This window comes from Brachyhypopomus gauderio, chromosome 2 (assembly GCF_052324685.1).
Source record: "Brachyhypopomus gauderio isolate BG-103 chromosome 2, BGAUD_0.2, whole genome shotgun sequence".
Lineage (NCBI taxonomy): Eukaryota > Metazoa > Chordata > Actinopteri > Gymnotiformes > Hypopomidae > Brachyhypopomus > Brachyhypopomus gauderio.
In genome coordinates this window covers 46,961,193-46,977,150 of record NC_135212.1, presented here as the reverse complement: position 1 = coordinate 46,977,150, position 15,958 = coordinate 46,961,193, and the positions used below count along the sequence as shown (strand labels likewise).

The 15,958-nt window shown below is 44.1% G+C and overlaps 2 protein-coding genes and 1 long non-coding RNA gene across 3 annotated transcripts; all 3 read left to right on the top strand.

The window, feature by feature from the left end:
• Positions 1 to 7,357: 7,357 nt before the first annotated feature.
• Positions 7,358 to 9,340, top strand: LOC143508502 (zona pellucida sperm-binding protein 3-like). The gene is made up of 6 exons (XM_076997046.1): positions 7,358 to 7,964; positions 8,039 to 8,157; positions 8,238 to 8,341; positions 8,413 to 8,941; positions 9,019 to 9,110; positions 9,235 to 9,340. Exons 1-4 carry the CDS (start codon positions 7,392 to 7,394, stop codon positions 8,592 to 8,594), a joined length of 978 nt encoding a protein of 325 aa, XP_076853161.1. The 5' UTR covers positions 7,358 to 7,391; the 3' UTR covers positions 8,595 to 8,941; positions 9,019 to 9,110; positions 9,235 to 9,340.
• Positions 9,341 to 13,737: 4,397 nt separating this feature from the next.
• LOC143508696 (uncharacterized) lies at positions 13,738 to 14,381 on the top strand. Its single transcript, XM_076997357.1, has one exon. It carries the CDS (start codon positions 13,770 to 13,772, stop codon positions 14,379 to 14,381), a length of 612 nt encoding a protein of 203 aa, XP_076853472.1. The 5' UTR covers positions 13,738 to 13,769.
• Positions 14,382 to 14,496: 115 nt separating this feature from the next.
• On the top strand, positions 14,497 to 15,722 carry LOC143508501 (uncharacterized). Its single transcript, XR_013129366.1, has 5 exons — positions 14,497 to 14,535; positions 14,616 to 14,719; positions 14,791 to 15,319; positions 15,397 to 15,488; positions 15,617 to 15,722. It is a non-coding gene; the product is annotated as an uncharacterized LOC143508501 (long non-coding RNA).
• The last annotated feature ends 236 nt before the right edge of the window (positions 15,723 to 15,958 follow it).

The following is a 15,958-nucleotide window of genomic DNA, read 5'->3' as shown; positions in this document are numbered from 1 at the left end:
CAGGCCAAGTAGTCACAGTACCTTTAGTGCAGATGGTATAGGCAATCCATACATTCATCCAGGTTAAATAACTAAATGATGGTATTGGTCGTCAAAGCATCGGAACGTGATCGCTAGTGATATTTTGACACTAGCAATGTAGGAGCATTGAATCGGACACTCTTTAAATCGCAACTCTGACACACATGACGTTCAATAATAGAACGCGATGCTTGGGTGATATTTTGATGTTAATGTTGCGTCTCGGGGACGTGTCTGTGCTATCTAGGCATTTGTTAAACTCATTCGTTAGCGTATTTGAAAGTATGCTTAAAATATCCCTTTCATTAACCTTTTGTGACGTCATTCTAGGTGACGTCAAGTGTTACCAGAAAAAGAAAAACCAACTTGCAAAATTACCATCATCACCAGCAGTCTTGTTTGTACTTTTTTTTGTATGTTTTGCCATTGTCATACCCTGAGATAGATGCTTAACCTGCGTTCTGAAATACCCCCCAGGGGCCTCATGTACAAAGACTTGCATGGATTTCTTACTAAAAATTGGCGTACGTACAAATCCAGAAAATTGCGTACGCAAAAAAAAAGCCGGATGTATCAAACCGTGCGGGAATCCACAGACATTTCTTTTGTACATCCCAATCAAGAGAGTGGCTGACTCCTCCTGTGACACGCCTCCTTATAAATATGCAAATTCATTAAAATTTGCCCTGCACTGGAAGAGTTTCCTGTCTGATCAATTACAATCCATGTCTAAACGGGGAAAGAAGAGGAACTTCACCGAATGTGAAGTGGAGACGCTCCTCAATGAAGTAGAGGTGCGGAAAAAATGTTTGTTTGGCACGTTGTGGCATTACGGCAAAGTGCAAAAGGTCTGAGAGGGACAGCATGTGTGAAGCTTTAAATGTTGTGGGGTCAGAACAATGCACACTGGCAGAATTATATAATGCACCTAAAAAATGCGCTCACTAGCATCAGCCACTCAATAAAAGAATTGGTTCAAATTTGAATGCTGTCTCTTACATTTTAATATTGTAGCTATGATTTGTTGCATTGCTTGTATGGAACCTGGGTTAGGCTGTGCTTTAATTTGTTGTGGCTCTGGGTCCGCTGGTTGCTCAACCACCTCTAACAAGGGCACGGCATACCTGTGCGCAACATTGTGCAGGACCCCACATGCCTTCATAGATAACCATGGGTGAGTGGCTTCCTTGTGGGCTTTGTGATGGCTGTAGAGATCAGCTAGTTGTGGTCTGACTGCACAAATGATTGCAGGTGCCTGATTGATGCCAAGCTCACAGGTTCCCATTCTCACTTCCTGCCCCAAACTGAAGCAGACAAGCTGAGGTTTCAGTTGGAGGCATTCAAGTTTCAGCAGGACAACAGTGGTTTGGTATGTAAGCATGTTTGGTAGGGGGGTGAGTAGAATGACTGGCTGTCTGAACTAACCCCTGTCTCTCCAGCTCTACTTCACATGCTTTATGAAGGCAACTCCAGCTTCTTACTCTGCTGATGCTGAGCACAAAGCTTGTTCGTTCTCTAGCAACAGGTATGTGGCTGTGGTCCTGAAACCAGCAGGTTACTGGTGAGGCCTAGCTGGTAAACTTGGGTATTCTGGCTTTACAGGTGGACTGCAGCATATGGGCCTGACCAGGTGTGTGGCTGTTGCGAGACCACCTGTAGCTTCCGGAAGGGTCGAGACTTGTCTGAGGACGGAGGTACGTGCCTGCCATGCTGTGCCGGTACCTGATCCTTCTTGGAGAAGGTCTGGAGCTTGGACTAAAGGTGATGTGAACTTGCAAGCAGAGCCTAAATCCCTTCCCCCCTCCTTTTTTTTTTGCAGGTACTCTGCTGGAAGGAGAAGTAATCCTTGGTCCAATCATGGTTAAGGAGAGTGCTTGATGGCCCCATGTCTTGAATGAAATAAACCTTGTGCTTTGACTCCACAACCTGTCCTGTGTTGCTATGCAATTGGGCTGAGCCTAGTCTAGGTCTTCAGCTGTCATGTAAATCAATGTATTAATTGCCAAATGTAGCTTAAGGTGATCAAACCTGAATTTGACCTAGGTTTCTACATGGCATTTTGAGCAAATGACCAACTGCCAAAGGTCAGGTGAAATTGCTGTACACCTGCATGCCAGCTTTGATGCCAAACCCAGACATGAGTAACAAAGGAAGGTTGGTAGATGCTGCTGGAGAAAGGTGTTCTCATAATAGGCACAACTTTCTTGTCTTGGAGATCTTTCTGAAATGAAGTTCGGGTAGCTGCATCTCCTGAAAATGTCATTTGTAATGGTTCATGAAGCAGTCTTGCTCTTGCCATTTGAGCCTACCTTCAGTAATCCCTAAAATTGGCCTAGAATGCATGTACACCTTATACTTGGTTTGACCAAGGCCGTAGTGGGACGTTATCTGTGCTGTTTACACAAGCAAAGCTTATTTGGACTAGAAGTCTTGGGTGGATCAATATTGAACTTTTGCTGTAGTCAAATTTATTTATATAGTGCTTGAACACATGTGTCAAAGCAGCTTTACAATCGTATGGGTCCAGATCCCTAATGAGCAAGCCAAAGGCGACAGTGGCAAGGAAAATCTCCCTATGATGGTGGGGATTAGGAAGAAACCTCGGGAGGACCAAGACTCAAAAGAGAACCCATCCTCCATTGGGCGGCCTGCTAGCACAAGTCCGTATTTGTGGTCCAAACGTAGTTCTATAGTTGTGGTTCTAGTTCCCAGGCCAAGTAGTCACAGTACCTTTAGTGCAGATGGTATAGGCAATCCATACATTCATCCAGGTTAAATAACTAAATGATGGTATTGGTCGTCAAAGCATCGGAACGTGATCGCTAGTGATATTTTGACACTAGCAATGTAGGAGCATTGAATCGGACACTCTTTAAATCGCAACTCTGACACACATGACGTTCAATAATAGAACGCGATGCTTGGGTGATATTTTGATGTTAATGTTGCGTCTCGGGGACGTGTCTGTGCTATCTAGGCATTTGTTAAACTCATTCGTTAGCGTATTTGAAAGTATGCTTAAAATATCCCTTTCATTAACCTTTTGTGACGTCATTCTAGGTGACGTCAAGTGTTACCAGAAAAAGAAAAATCGCAAAATTACCATCATCACCAGCAGTCTTGTTTGTACTTTTTTTTGTATGTTTTGCCATTGTCATACCCTGAGATAGATGCTTAACCTGCGTTCTGAAATACCCCCCAGGGGCCTCATGTACAAAGACTTGCATGGATTTCTTACTAAAAATTGGCGTACGTACAAATCCAGAAAATTGCGTACGCAAAAAAAAAGCCGGATGTATCAAACCGTGCGGGAATCCACAGACATTTCTTTTGTACATCCCAATCAAGAGAGTGGCTGACTCCTCCTGTGACACGCCTCCTTATAAATATGCAAATTCATTAAAATTTGCCCTGCACTGGAAGAGTTTCCTGTCTGATCAATTACAATCCATGTCTAAACGGGGAAAGAAGAGGAACTTCACCGAATGTGAAGTGGAGACGCTCCTCAATGAAGTAGAGGTGCGGAAAAAATGTTTGTTTGGCACGTTGTGGCATTACGGCAAAGTGCAAAAGGTCTGAGAGGGACAGCATGTGTGAAGCTTTAAATGTTGTGGGGTCAGAACAATGCACACTGGCAGAATTATATAATGCACCTAAAAAATGCGCTCACTAGCATCAGCCACTCAATAAAAGAATTGGTTCAAATTTGAATGCTGTCTCTTACATTTTAATATTGTAGCTATGATTTGTTGCATTGCTTGTATGGAACCTGGGTTAGGCTGTGCTTTAACCCTGATGAGATCCGGGCGTGGTCTACCTTCTTGGGGTCCAGCAGGGTGTGGGGGACCCATTGCATTTTTTGTTAAAATAATCAGCAGATTTAGCCCAATTGCAAGTAAAATAAACAATACATATGTTAAATTAGTTTGCTCTCATTTATTTATTAGTTACTTTTTTATTAAAATGTAACACAATAAGGAAATGAATCATAAATCATGCTGGCTGACAGGCTGGTCCTATGGCTAGCTGCTGACGGGCTGGTGCTAACGGAGCTGGCTGCTGCTCATCCTCCTTTTCATTATCACTATCAGACTCTGATATTTCAGAAATGTGATCCTGAAATTTCTTCTTCTGAATCACCATCAAAATCCTCTGTCTCTTCCAATAGCAGCTGTAAGGCAGTCTGAACTGAGAATCGCTTTGCCATCTTTTATAGCATTTTTAGCATTTTTAGCATTTATAGCATCATGTCCCCATGATTGGATGAAACACACACTCACACACACATACACACACACACACACACACACACACACACACACACACACACACACACACACACACACACACACAGGTCCAGAGAGGAGGGAGGGATAATGAGGGCTGAGAGAAAAGATGCTTCTTTCAGATCTCACCCCTTTGTCTCTATAGAGATTCTTCGTCTGCTGTCTGACAATATGCAATCAACCCCTGATGTGACAACCATCAAAAGTGTTGATGGTTGCTCACCTTTGCATGCCAAACTCCTCTGTCCTTTGTTTGTATATCCTTTAAAGTCATACAGACGACTATCAACTACCCAACCCAATGTTGATTGCCCACTTTGACTAGCCCAGGGCCCCGTGGACCCTGGACCCTGTATGTAATACAAATGTGAAGGGGGGGGTACGGGGGGGTGGTCATTGAAAATATTTTCTGATTTATGTTGCTCACAGAAAATGAGCCAAGGACCAATGAATCTCAGTTTGAAAAAAAAAAAATTGTAGAATTTTTTTAAGCTGATTTTTTAAAAATGGGTCCCACAGACCCTTGGACCATATAAGGGTTAATTTGTTGTGGCTCTGGGTCCGCTGGTTGCTCAACCACCTCTAACAAGGGCACGGCATACCTGTGCGCAACATTGTGCAGGACCCCACATGCCCTCACCATACGACACACATTCTCTGGCCGATACAGTAGCATTCCCACGGTCCTGTCCAGCCAGCGCCACCAGCTTTTCAGCTGCCCAATTGCCTTCTCCATGACTGACCGGGTGCGAGAATGGAGAGAATTGTATCTCTGCTCCCGGTCAGTCTGTGGATTACAAAGGGTCATTAGCCACGCATTGAGCGCGTAGCCGCGGTTTCCCAAGTAATTTAACAATTACCCATGTTTTAAATGAATGATTCTAAGCTGGAAATGTCACATGCTTTTATTTAAATGCTTTAAATTTGTTGCTTACCAAGAAGCCACCCATCACGCACTCTGCTAGCTTGTAATCTTATCCCAACCATGCTGTTTGTAAGGATGTACAAATCATTGGGTTGACCTAGGCCAGCGTGCCACTACATTAGTAAGGCACATTTTTGCATCAGATTATTTGCACGTTTATGGAATTAAAGTGCTTTTTATTCACATGAGCAAATTCCTCCTCAGATGGTGCCTTTATAGAAATGTGCAGTCAATCGCTCCGATTACATTAGGGAAACCAGCTATCGCTGCAAATTGCGCTTTAATGGTTGCCTGGTAAACGGCTTCATATGGAAACCATATGTAATTAGCTGATAGGCAGATGATCTCATCCAAAACAGTTGGCATGGTAAGGCTCTATCCCCGACCGGTCTGCCAGTTCTCTTTGAAACGAGCCTGTCGCCAGGAAGCCGAGCGTTGTCAGCACCTGTAAAGGAACTGGCAATGCGCGACTCCTCGCGTTTCTCTGTCCAAAACTGGACCCAACTCAGCACAAGAGGACAGCTCTTGGAAATCTGAAACGGCTTATAAGCCAGTCATCATCATGGGCCAAAATATCATAATGGTCACGGAAAACGCGCTCTCGGCGAATTCGGCCATTAGCAATATCTTCCAGTAATGCCAACGCTGCCATCTCCTAAGAACTCCAGCACAACATTTCATGCATGTTTATATAATCTAGGCTAAGTGGAAACGCGTTGAATTATTTCAGTAAGGCAATGAAAATGTCTGATTAATTTAGTATTTAATTTTCAGATTAATTTACTTTATTTCACACAATAAGGGCTTACTACAATTTGTGTGTAAATGATATCTTAATAGTTGTAATTTCAATGCATCACCTTTAAGTGTCACTAATTGACAAAAACACATTAGAAACATGCGTACGCCTGAAGTGAAAGTGTCGTCAGGGTACGCACTTTCTCACGTTCAACTCACATTTAGTACATCTGACCGTTTGCGTGAATCATAGCGTACGCAATGTTTTTGTACATACGCACCGTTCATACATGAGGCCCCAGGTCTGTTAGATGGTTGGTTTATAGTTGAACCAATGAGTGGAGGTGTTGATGTAAGTAGATTTTTTTTGGTTTGTTTGTACTTTTTTGTATGTTTTGCCATTTCCAGTTAATGGCAGTGTTATTTAGGGTGTTCATGAAAAACACCCTTGTATCGAATGGGCTATGGTGGCTTGCCATCGCTCTTTAATATATCCCATACTCTCGTTTGATCGTATCTACCCTCACCTGGAAGCAAGGTGTGACACACACACACACACACACACTAATATAAACCACACAACTCCCCCCTCCCCATATATATGCCCCTGCCATAAACACACACATGCACAAATTTAAATTCTTACATAAAATAGAATTATCATTGAGATACATTTCAAATACACTAGGGCTTCAATGGTGATGTAGATGCAGGTGTCTCCCATCCAGTCCTCAAGAAACCCATAGCACCAACACTATACATGGACGAATAATCAGGCCAGGTGCCTCTTTGTCTTGGAGCATTTATTCCTTGCCATCTATGTTAGGTAAATCATTCATTCGTACCGATTCAATTCTCCCACATTGCTAAAGTCTCAAAAAAACATCACTGGCGATCACGTTTTGATGCTTTGATGACTAATAATAAGATTATTTCATTATTTAAACTGGATGCATTTGTCAATAAAAAGATAAATATATGGATTGCTTATAATTGTACCATCAATTATATCATTATATCATATAAACATCTGAAATAAGGTTAAAAAAAACCTGAGGCAGCAAAATTGCTCAGAACCTTGTGCCATTCTCAAAACGTTTGCCCACTACTATATATTCTGTACAAGAGCACTCTTTAAAGGTGCCAACTAGTACTGAAAATAGTTCTTTAGGGCAATTCTATAGAACCATACACCCATGCAAACAACAGTTTAAGAGCCTGTTTTAAGAGTGAGGAGTATTGATTTGTGTCAGCTGTGAAAGAGTAGTAAAGTCATCATCAGGTTCAGAGAGACGTTAAGCTCATTAGCAGGGGGTGGGGCTGCAAGCCTCCTTTATGGTATAAAATGGAATGGTCAAACAAGACTGCTATGTGTGAGCTTTTTTAATTAATTGTTTTTAGGGAGAACAAGAACAACAACAATGGGTTTGAGCAAAGTGGGGCTTGGTGTGGTGCTGTTGCTGGGTGTGTTTGTGTTGTCTGATGCACAACTACAAGGAGTGTTCAAATCTCAACTTCCAGCTGGACTACAACCTCATCAGCAGCCTCAAGCAATAAGGCAAGTGGTTGCTGGAGGGGCTTCTCAGGGGAGCCATGTTTCTAACCCCACAGGGCCTGCACAAGGCTCATTTAGCCAGCAGTCCTGGAATCCTGTGCAGATACCTGTGCAGCAGCCTTCCAATGTTCAGTCCCAGCAAGTATTTCAGGGACCTGTGAAGCAGGTGGCATGGCATTTCCCCAATGACCCTCAACTACCAGCAAGGCAGCCACTAATGCAGTTTCAGATGAGCCCCCCTGTTCCTACTGCAAGTGTAGCAGCAGAGTGTGGTGAGACTGGCGTACATGTGGAGGTCAAGAAGGACCTGTTTGGAACCGGTGAGCTGATAAATCCATCTGAGATCACCCTGGGAAACTGTGCCGTCAGTGGGGAGGACCGTGCTGCTCAAGTTCTCATCTTCCAGTCAGCACTGCAGGCCTGCAACAGTACTACCAGTGTGAGTGTCTATGAAGTGAACGCTTCAGTGCTGTGTTAAACCTGCATGCATTAACACCACTTCTTTCTTAACAGATGACTCCAGATGAGCTGGTCTACGTCTTCTACGTCCGCTATGTTCCCCACAATTTTGCTCACACTCCTATTGTGAGAACTGTTGGTGCTGAGGTTCGCATCGAGTGTCACTATCCAAGGTATTGGACCCTACCAGATGTGCTGTTCAGTATTATTTGGAAGGCTCTGTTCAATCTGATGACCATCAAATGCTTTGTAGGCTCCACAATGTAAGCAGCAATGCTCTGATGCCTGCCTGGATCCCATATGCTTCTACCCAAGTTGCTGAGGAACAGCTTGTCTTCTCCCTGAGGCTCATGACAGGTTTGTCCCATGGCTACACCAGACCTACTGATCTGTGCCAGAACTGGACCTAATGAGGTTTCTTCTCCCAGATGACTGGACATCTGAAAGGCTCTCCAACCAGTACTTCCTGCATGATGTGATCAGTGTTGAGGCATCTGTAATTCAGTTCTACCATGTGCCCCTTCGTGTGTATCTGGACACCTGTGTGGCCACGGTGTTTCCTGATGTGACTGCAGTCCCCAGTTATGCCTTCATAGATAACCATGGGTGAGTGGCTTCCTTGTGGGCTTTGTGATGGCTGTAGAGATCAGCTAGTTGTGGTCTGACTGCACAAATGATTGCAGGTGCCTGATTGATGCCAAGCTCACAGGTTCCCATTCTCACTTCCTGCCCCAAACTGAAGCAGACAAGCTGAGGTTTCAGTTGGAGGCATTCAAGTTTCAGCAGGACAACAGTGGTTTGGTATGTAAGCATGTTTGGTAGGGGGGTGAGTAGAATGACTGGCTGTCTGAACTAACCCCTGTCTCTCCAGCTCTACTTCACATGCTTTATGAAGGCAACTCCAGCTTCTTACTCTGCTGATGCTGAGCACAAAGCTTGTTCGTTCTCTAGCAACAGGTATGTGGCTGTGGTCCTGAAACCAGCAGGTTACTGGTGAGGCCTAGCTGGTAAACTTGGGTATTCTGGCTTTACAGGTGGACTGCAGCATATGGGCCTGACCAGGTGTGTGGCTGTTGCGAGACCACCTGTAGCTTCCGGAAGGGTCGAGACTTGTCTGAGGACGGAGGTACGTGCCTGCCATGCTGTGCCGGTACCTGATCCTTCTTGGAGAAGGTCTGGAGCTTGGACTAAAGGTGATGTGAACTTGCAAGCAGAGCCTAAATCCCTTCCCCCCCTCCTTTTTTTTGCAGGTACTCTGCTGGAAGGAGAAGTAATCCTTGGTCCAATCATGGTTAAGGAGAGTGCTTGATGGCCCCATGTCTTGAATGAAATAAACCTTGTGCTTTGACTCCACAACCTGTCCTGTGTTGCTATGCAATTGGGCTGAGCCTAGTCTAGGTCTTCAGCTGTCATGTAAATCAATGTATTAATTGCCAAATGTAGCTTAAGGTGATCAAACCTGAATTTGACCTAGGTTTCTACATGGCATTTTGAGCAAATGACCAACTGCCAAAGGTCAGGTGAAATTGCTGTACACCTGCATGCCAGCTTTGATGCCAAACCCAGACATGAGTAACAAAGGAAGGTTGGTAGATGCTGCTGGAGAAAGGTGTTCTCATAATAGGCACAACTTTCTTGTCTTGGAGATCTTTCTGAAATGAAGTTCGGGTAGCTGCATCTCCTGAAAATGTCATTTGTAATGGTTCATGAAGCAGTCTTGCTCTTGCCATTTGAGCCTACCTTCAGTAATCCCTAAAATTGGCCTAGAATGCATGTACACCTTATACTTGGTTTGACCAAGGCCGTAGTGGGATGTTATCTGTGCTGTTTACACAAGCAAAGCTTATTTGGACTAGAAGTCTTGGGTGGATCAATATTGAACTTTTGCTGTAGTCAAATTTATTTATATAGTGCTTGAACACATGTGTCAAAGCAGCTTTACAATCGTATGGGTCCAGATCCCTAATGAGCAAGCCAAAGGCGACAGTGGCAAGGAAAATCTCCCTATGATGGTGGGGATTAGGAAGAAACCTCGGGAGGACCAAGACTCAAAAGAGAACCCATCCTCCATTGGGCGGCCTGCTAGCACAAGTCCGTATTTGTGGTCCAAACGTAGTTCTATAGTTGTGGTTCTAGTTCCCAGGCCAAGTAGTCACAGTACCTTTAGTGCAGATGGTATAGGCAATCCATACATTCATCCAGGTTAAATAACTAAATGATGGTATTGGTCGTCAAAGCATCGGAACGTGATCGCTAGTGATATTTTGACACTAGCAATGTAGGAGCATTGAATCGGACACTCGTTAAATCGCAACTCTGACACACATGACGTTCAATAATAGAACGCGATGCTTGGGTGATATTTTGATGTTAATGTTGCGTCTCGGGGACGTGTCTGTGCTATCTAGGCATTTGTTAAACTCATTCGTTAGCGTATTTGAAAGTATGCTTAAAATATCCCTTTCATTAACCTTTTGTGACGTCATTCTAGGTGACGTCAAGTGTTACCAGAAAAAGAAAAATCAACTTGCAAAATTACCATCATCACCAGCAGTCTTGTTTGTACTTTTTTTTTGTATGTTTTGCCATTGTCATACCCTGAGATAGATGCTTAACCTGCGTTCTGAAATACCCCCCAGGGGCCTCATGTACAAAGACTTGCATGGATTTCTTACTAAAAATTGGCGTACGTACAAATCCAGAAAATTGCGTACGCAAAAAAAAAGCCGGATGTATCAAACCGTGCGGGAATTCAGACATTTCTTTTGTACATCCCAATCAAGAGAGTGGCTGACTCCTCCTGTGACACGCCTCCTTATAAATATGCAAATTCATTAAAATTTGCCCTGCACTGGAAGAGTTTCCTATCTGATCAATTACAAACCATGTCTAAACGGGGAAAGAAGAGGAACTTCACCGAATGTGAAGTGGAGACGCTCCTCAATGAAGTAGAGGTGCGGAAAAAATGTTTGTTTGGCACGTTGTGGCATTACGGCAAAGTGCAAAAGGTCTGAGAGGGACAGCATGTGTGAAGCTTTAAATGTTGTGGGGTCAGAACAATGCACACTGGCAGAATTATATAATGCACCTAAAAAATGCGCTCACTAGCATCAGCCACTCAATAAAAGAATTGGTTCAAATTTGAATGCTGTCTCTTACATTTTAATATTGTAGCTATGATTTGTTGCATTGCTTGTATGGAACCTGGGTTAGGCTGTGCTTTAATTTGTTGTGGCTCTGGGTCCGCTGGTTGCTCAACCACCTCTAACAAGGGCACGGCATACCTGTGCGCAACATTGTGCAGGACCCCACATGCCCTCACCATACGACACACATTCTCTGGCCGATACAGTAGCATTCCCACGGTCCTGTCCAGCCAGCGCCACCAGCTTTTCAGCTGCCCAATTGCCTTCTCCACGACTGACCGGGTGCGAGAATGGAGAGAATTGTATCTCTGCTCCCGGTCAGTCTGTGGATTACAAAGGGTCATTAGCCACGCATTGAGCGTGTAGCCGCGGTTTCCCTAGTAATTTAACAATTACCCATGTTTTAAATGAATGATTCTAAGCTGGAAATGTCACATGCTTTTATTTAAATGCTTTAAATTTGTTGCTTACCAAGAAGCCACCCATCACGCACTCTGCTTGCTTGTAATCTTATCCCAACCATGCTGTTTGTAAGGATGTACAAATCATTGGGTTGACCTAGGCCAGCATGCCACTACATTAGTAAGGCACATTTTTGCATCAGATTATTTGCACGTTTATGGAATTAAAGTGCTTTTTATTCACATGAGCAAATTCCTCCTCAGATGGTGCCTTTATAGAAATGTGCAGTCAATCGCTCCGATTACATTAGGGAAACCAGCTATCGCTGCAAATTGCGCTTTAATGGTTGCCTGGTAAACGGCTTCATATGGAAACCATATGTAATTAGCTGATAGGCAGATGATCTCATCCAAAACAGTTGGCATGGTAAGGCTCAAAGATGACTGGGATATCCCCGACCGGTCTGCCAGTTCTCTTTGAAACGAGCCTGTCGCCAGGAAGCCGAGCGTTGTCAGCACCTGTAAAGGAACTGGCAATGCGCGACTCCTCGCGTTTCTCTCTCCAAAACTGGACCCAACTCAGCACAAGAGGACAGCTCTTGGAAATCTGAAACGGCTTATAAGCCAGTCATCATCATGGGCCATAATATCATAATGGTCACGGAAAACGCGCTCTCGGCGAATTCGGCCATTAGCAATATCTTCCAGTAATGCCAACGCTGCCATGTCCTAAGAACTCCAGCACAACATTTCATGCATGTTTATATAATCTAGGCTAAGTGGAAACGCGTTGAATTATTTCAGTAAGGCAATGAAAATGTCTGATTAATTTAGTATTTAATTTTCAGATTAATTTACTTTATTTCACACAATAAGGGCTTACTACAATTTGTGTGTAAATGATATCTTAATAGTTGTAATTTCAATGCATCACCTTTAAGTGTCACTAATTGACAAAAACACATTAGAAACATGCGTACGCCTGAAGTGAAAGTGTCGTCAGGGTACGCACTTTCTCACGATCAACTCACATTTAGTACATCTGACCGTTTGCGTGAATCATAGCGTACGCAATGTTTTTGTACATACGCACCGTTCATACATGAGGCCCCAGGTCTGTTAGATGGTTGGTTTATAGTTGAACCAATGAGTGGAGGTGTTGATGTAAGTAGATTTTTTTTGGTTTGTTTGTACTTTTTTGTATGTTTTGCCATTTCCAGTTAATGGCAGTGTTATTTAGGGTGTTCATGAAAAACACCCTTGTATCGAATGGGCTATGGTGGCTTGCCATCGCTCTTTAATATATCCCATACTCTCGTTTGATCGTATCTACCCTCACCTGGAAGCAAGGTGTGACACACACACACACACACACACACACTAATATAAACCACACAACTCCCCCCTCCCCATATATATGCCCCTGCCATAAACACACACATGCACAAATTTAAATTCTTACATAAAATAGAATTATCATTGAGATACATTTCAAATACACTAGGGCTTCAATGGTGATGTAGATGCAGGTGTCTCCCATCCAGTCCTCAAGAAACCCATAGCACCAACACTATACATGGACGAATAATCAGGCCAGGTGCCTCTTTGTCTTGGAGCATTTATTCCTTGCCATCTATGTTAGGTAAATCATTCATTCGTACCGATTCAATTCTCCCACATTGCTAAAGTCTCAAAAAAACATCACTGGCGATCACGTTTTGATGCTTTGATGACTAATAATAAGATTATTTCATTATTTAAACTGGATGCATTTGTCAATAAAAAGATAAATATATGGATTGCTTATAATTGTACCATCAATTATATCATTATATCATATAAACATCTGAAATAAGGTTAAAAAAAACCTGAGGCAGCAAAATTGCTCAGAACCTTGTGCCATTCTCAAAACGTTTGCCCACTACTATATATTCTGTACAAGAGCACTCTTTAAAGGTGCCAACTAGTACTGAAAATAGTTCTTTAGGGCAATTCTATAGAACCATACACCCATGCAAACAACAGTTTAAGAGCCTGTTTTAAGAGTGAGGAGTATTGATTTGTGTCAGCTGTGAAAGAGTAGTAAAGTCATCATCAGGTTCAGAGAGACGTTAAGCTCATTAGCAGGGGGTGGGGCTGCAAGCCTCCTTTATGGTATAAAATGGAATGGTCAAACAAGACTGCTATGTGTGAGCTTTTTTTAATTAATTGTTTTTAGGGAGAACAAGAACAACAACAATGGGTTTGAGCAAAGTGGGGCTTGGTGTGGTGCTGTTGCTGGGTGTGTTTGTGTTGTCTGATGCACAACTACAAGGAGTGTTCAAATCTCAACTTCCAGCTGGACTACAACCTCATCAGCAGCCTCAAGCAATAAGGCAAGTGGTTGCTGGAGGGGCTTCTCAGGGGAGCCATGTTTCTAACCCCACAGGGCCTGCACAAGGCTCATTTAGCCAGCAGTCCTGGAATCCTGTGCAGATACCTGTGCAGCAGCCTTCCAATGTTCAGTCCCAGCAAGTATTTCAGGGACCTGTGAAGCAGGTGGCATGGCATTTCCCCAATGACCCTCAACTACCAGCAAGGCAGCCACTAATGCAGTTTCAGATGAGCCCCCCTGTTCCTACTGCAAGTGTAGCAGCAGAGTGTGGTGAGACTGGCGTACATGTGGAGGTCAAGAAGGACCTGTTTGGAACCGGTGAGCTGATAAATCCATCTGAGATCACCCTGGGAAACTGTGCCGTCAGTGGGGAGGACCGTGCTGCTCAAGTTCTCATCTTCCAGTCAGCACTGCAGGCCTGCAACAGTACTACCAGTGTGAGTGTCTATGAAGTGAACGCTTCAGTGCTGTGTTAAACCTGCATGCAATAACACCACTTCTTTCTTAACAGATAGACCAGCTCATCTGGAGTCATGTCTTCTACGTCCGCTATGTTCCCCACAATTTTGCTCACACTCCTATTGTGAGAACCGTTGGTGCTGAGGTTCGCATCGAGTGTCACTATCCAAGGTATTGGACCCTACCAGATGTGCTGTTCAGTATTATTTGGAAGGCTCTGTTCAATCTGATGACCATCAAATGCTTTGTAGGCTCCACAATGTAAGCAGCAATGCTCTGATGCCTGCCTGGATCCCATATGCTTCTACCCAAGTTGCTGAGGAACAGCTTGTCTTCTCCCTGAGGCTCATGACAGGTTTGTCCCATGGCTACACCAGACCTACTGATCTGTGCCAGAACTGGACCTAATGAGGTTTCTTCTCCCAGATGACTGGACATCTGAAAGGCTCTCCAACCAGTACTTCCTGCATGATGTGATCAGTGTTGAGGCATCTGTAATTCAGTTCTACCATGTGCCCCTTCGTGTGTATCTGGACACCTGTGTGGCCACGGTGTTTCCTGATGTGACTGCAGTCCCCAGTTATGCCTTCATAGATAACCATGGGTGAGTGGCTTCCTTGTGGGCTTTGTGATGGCTGTAGAGATCAGCTAGTTGTGGTCTGACTGCACAAATGATTGCAGGTGCCTGATTGATGCCAAGCTCACAGGTTCCCATTCTCACTTCCTGCCCCAAACTGAAGCAGACAAGCTGAGGTTTCAGTTGGAGGCATTCAAGTTTCAGCAGGACAACAGTGGTTTGGTATGTAAGCATGTTTGGTAGGGGGGTGAGTAGAATGACTGGCTGTCTGAACTAACCCCTGTCTCTCCAGCTCTACTTCACATGCTTTATGAAGGCAACTCCAGCTTCTTACTCTGCTGATGCTGAGCACAAAGCTTGTTCGTTCTCTAGCAACAGGTATGTGGCTGTGGTCCTGAAACCAGCAGGTTACTGGTGAGGCCTAGCTGGTAAACTTGGGTATTCTGGCTTTACAGGTGGACTGCAGCATATGGGCCTGACCAGGTGTGTGGCTGTTGCGAGACCACCTGTAGCTTCCGGAAGGGTCGAGACTTGTCTGAGGACGGAGGTACGTGCCTGCCATGCTGTGCCGGTACCTGATCCTTCTTGGAGAAGGTCTGGAGCTTGGACTAAAGGTGATGTGAACTTGCAAGCAGAGCCTAAATCCCTTCCCCCCTCCTTTTTTTTTTTTTGCAGGTACTCTGCTGGAAGGAGAAGTAATCCTTGGTCCAATCATGGTTAAGGAGAGTGCTTGATGGCCCCATGTCTTGAATGAAATAAACCTTGTGCTTTGACTCCACAACCTGTCCTGTGTTGCTATGCAATTGGGCTGAGCCTAGTCTAGGTCTTCAGCTGTCATGTAAATCAATGTATGATCAAACCTGAATTTGACCTAGGTTTCTACATGGCATTTTGAGCAAATGACCAACTGCCAAAGGTCAGGTGAAATTGCTGTACACCTGCATGCCAGCTTTGATGCCAAACCCAGACATGAGTAACAAAGGAAGGTTGGTAGATGCTGCTGGAGAAAGGTGTTCT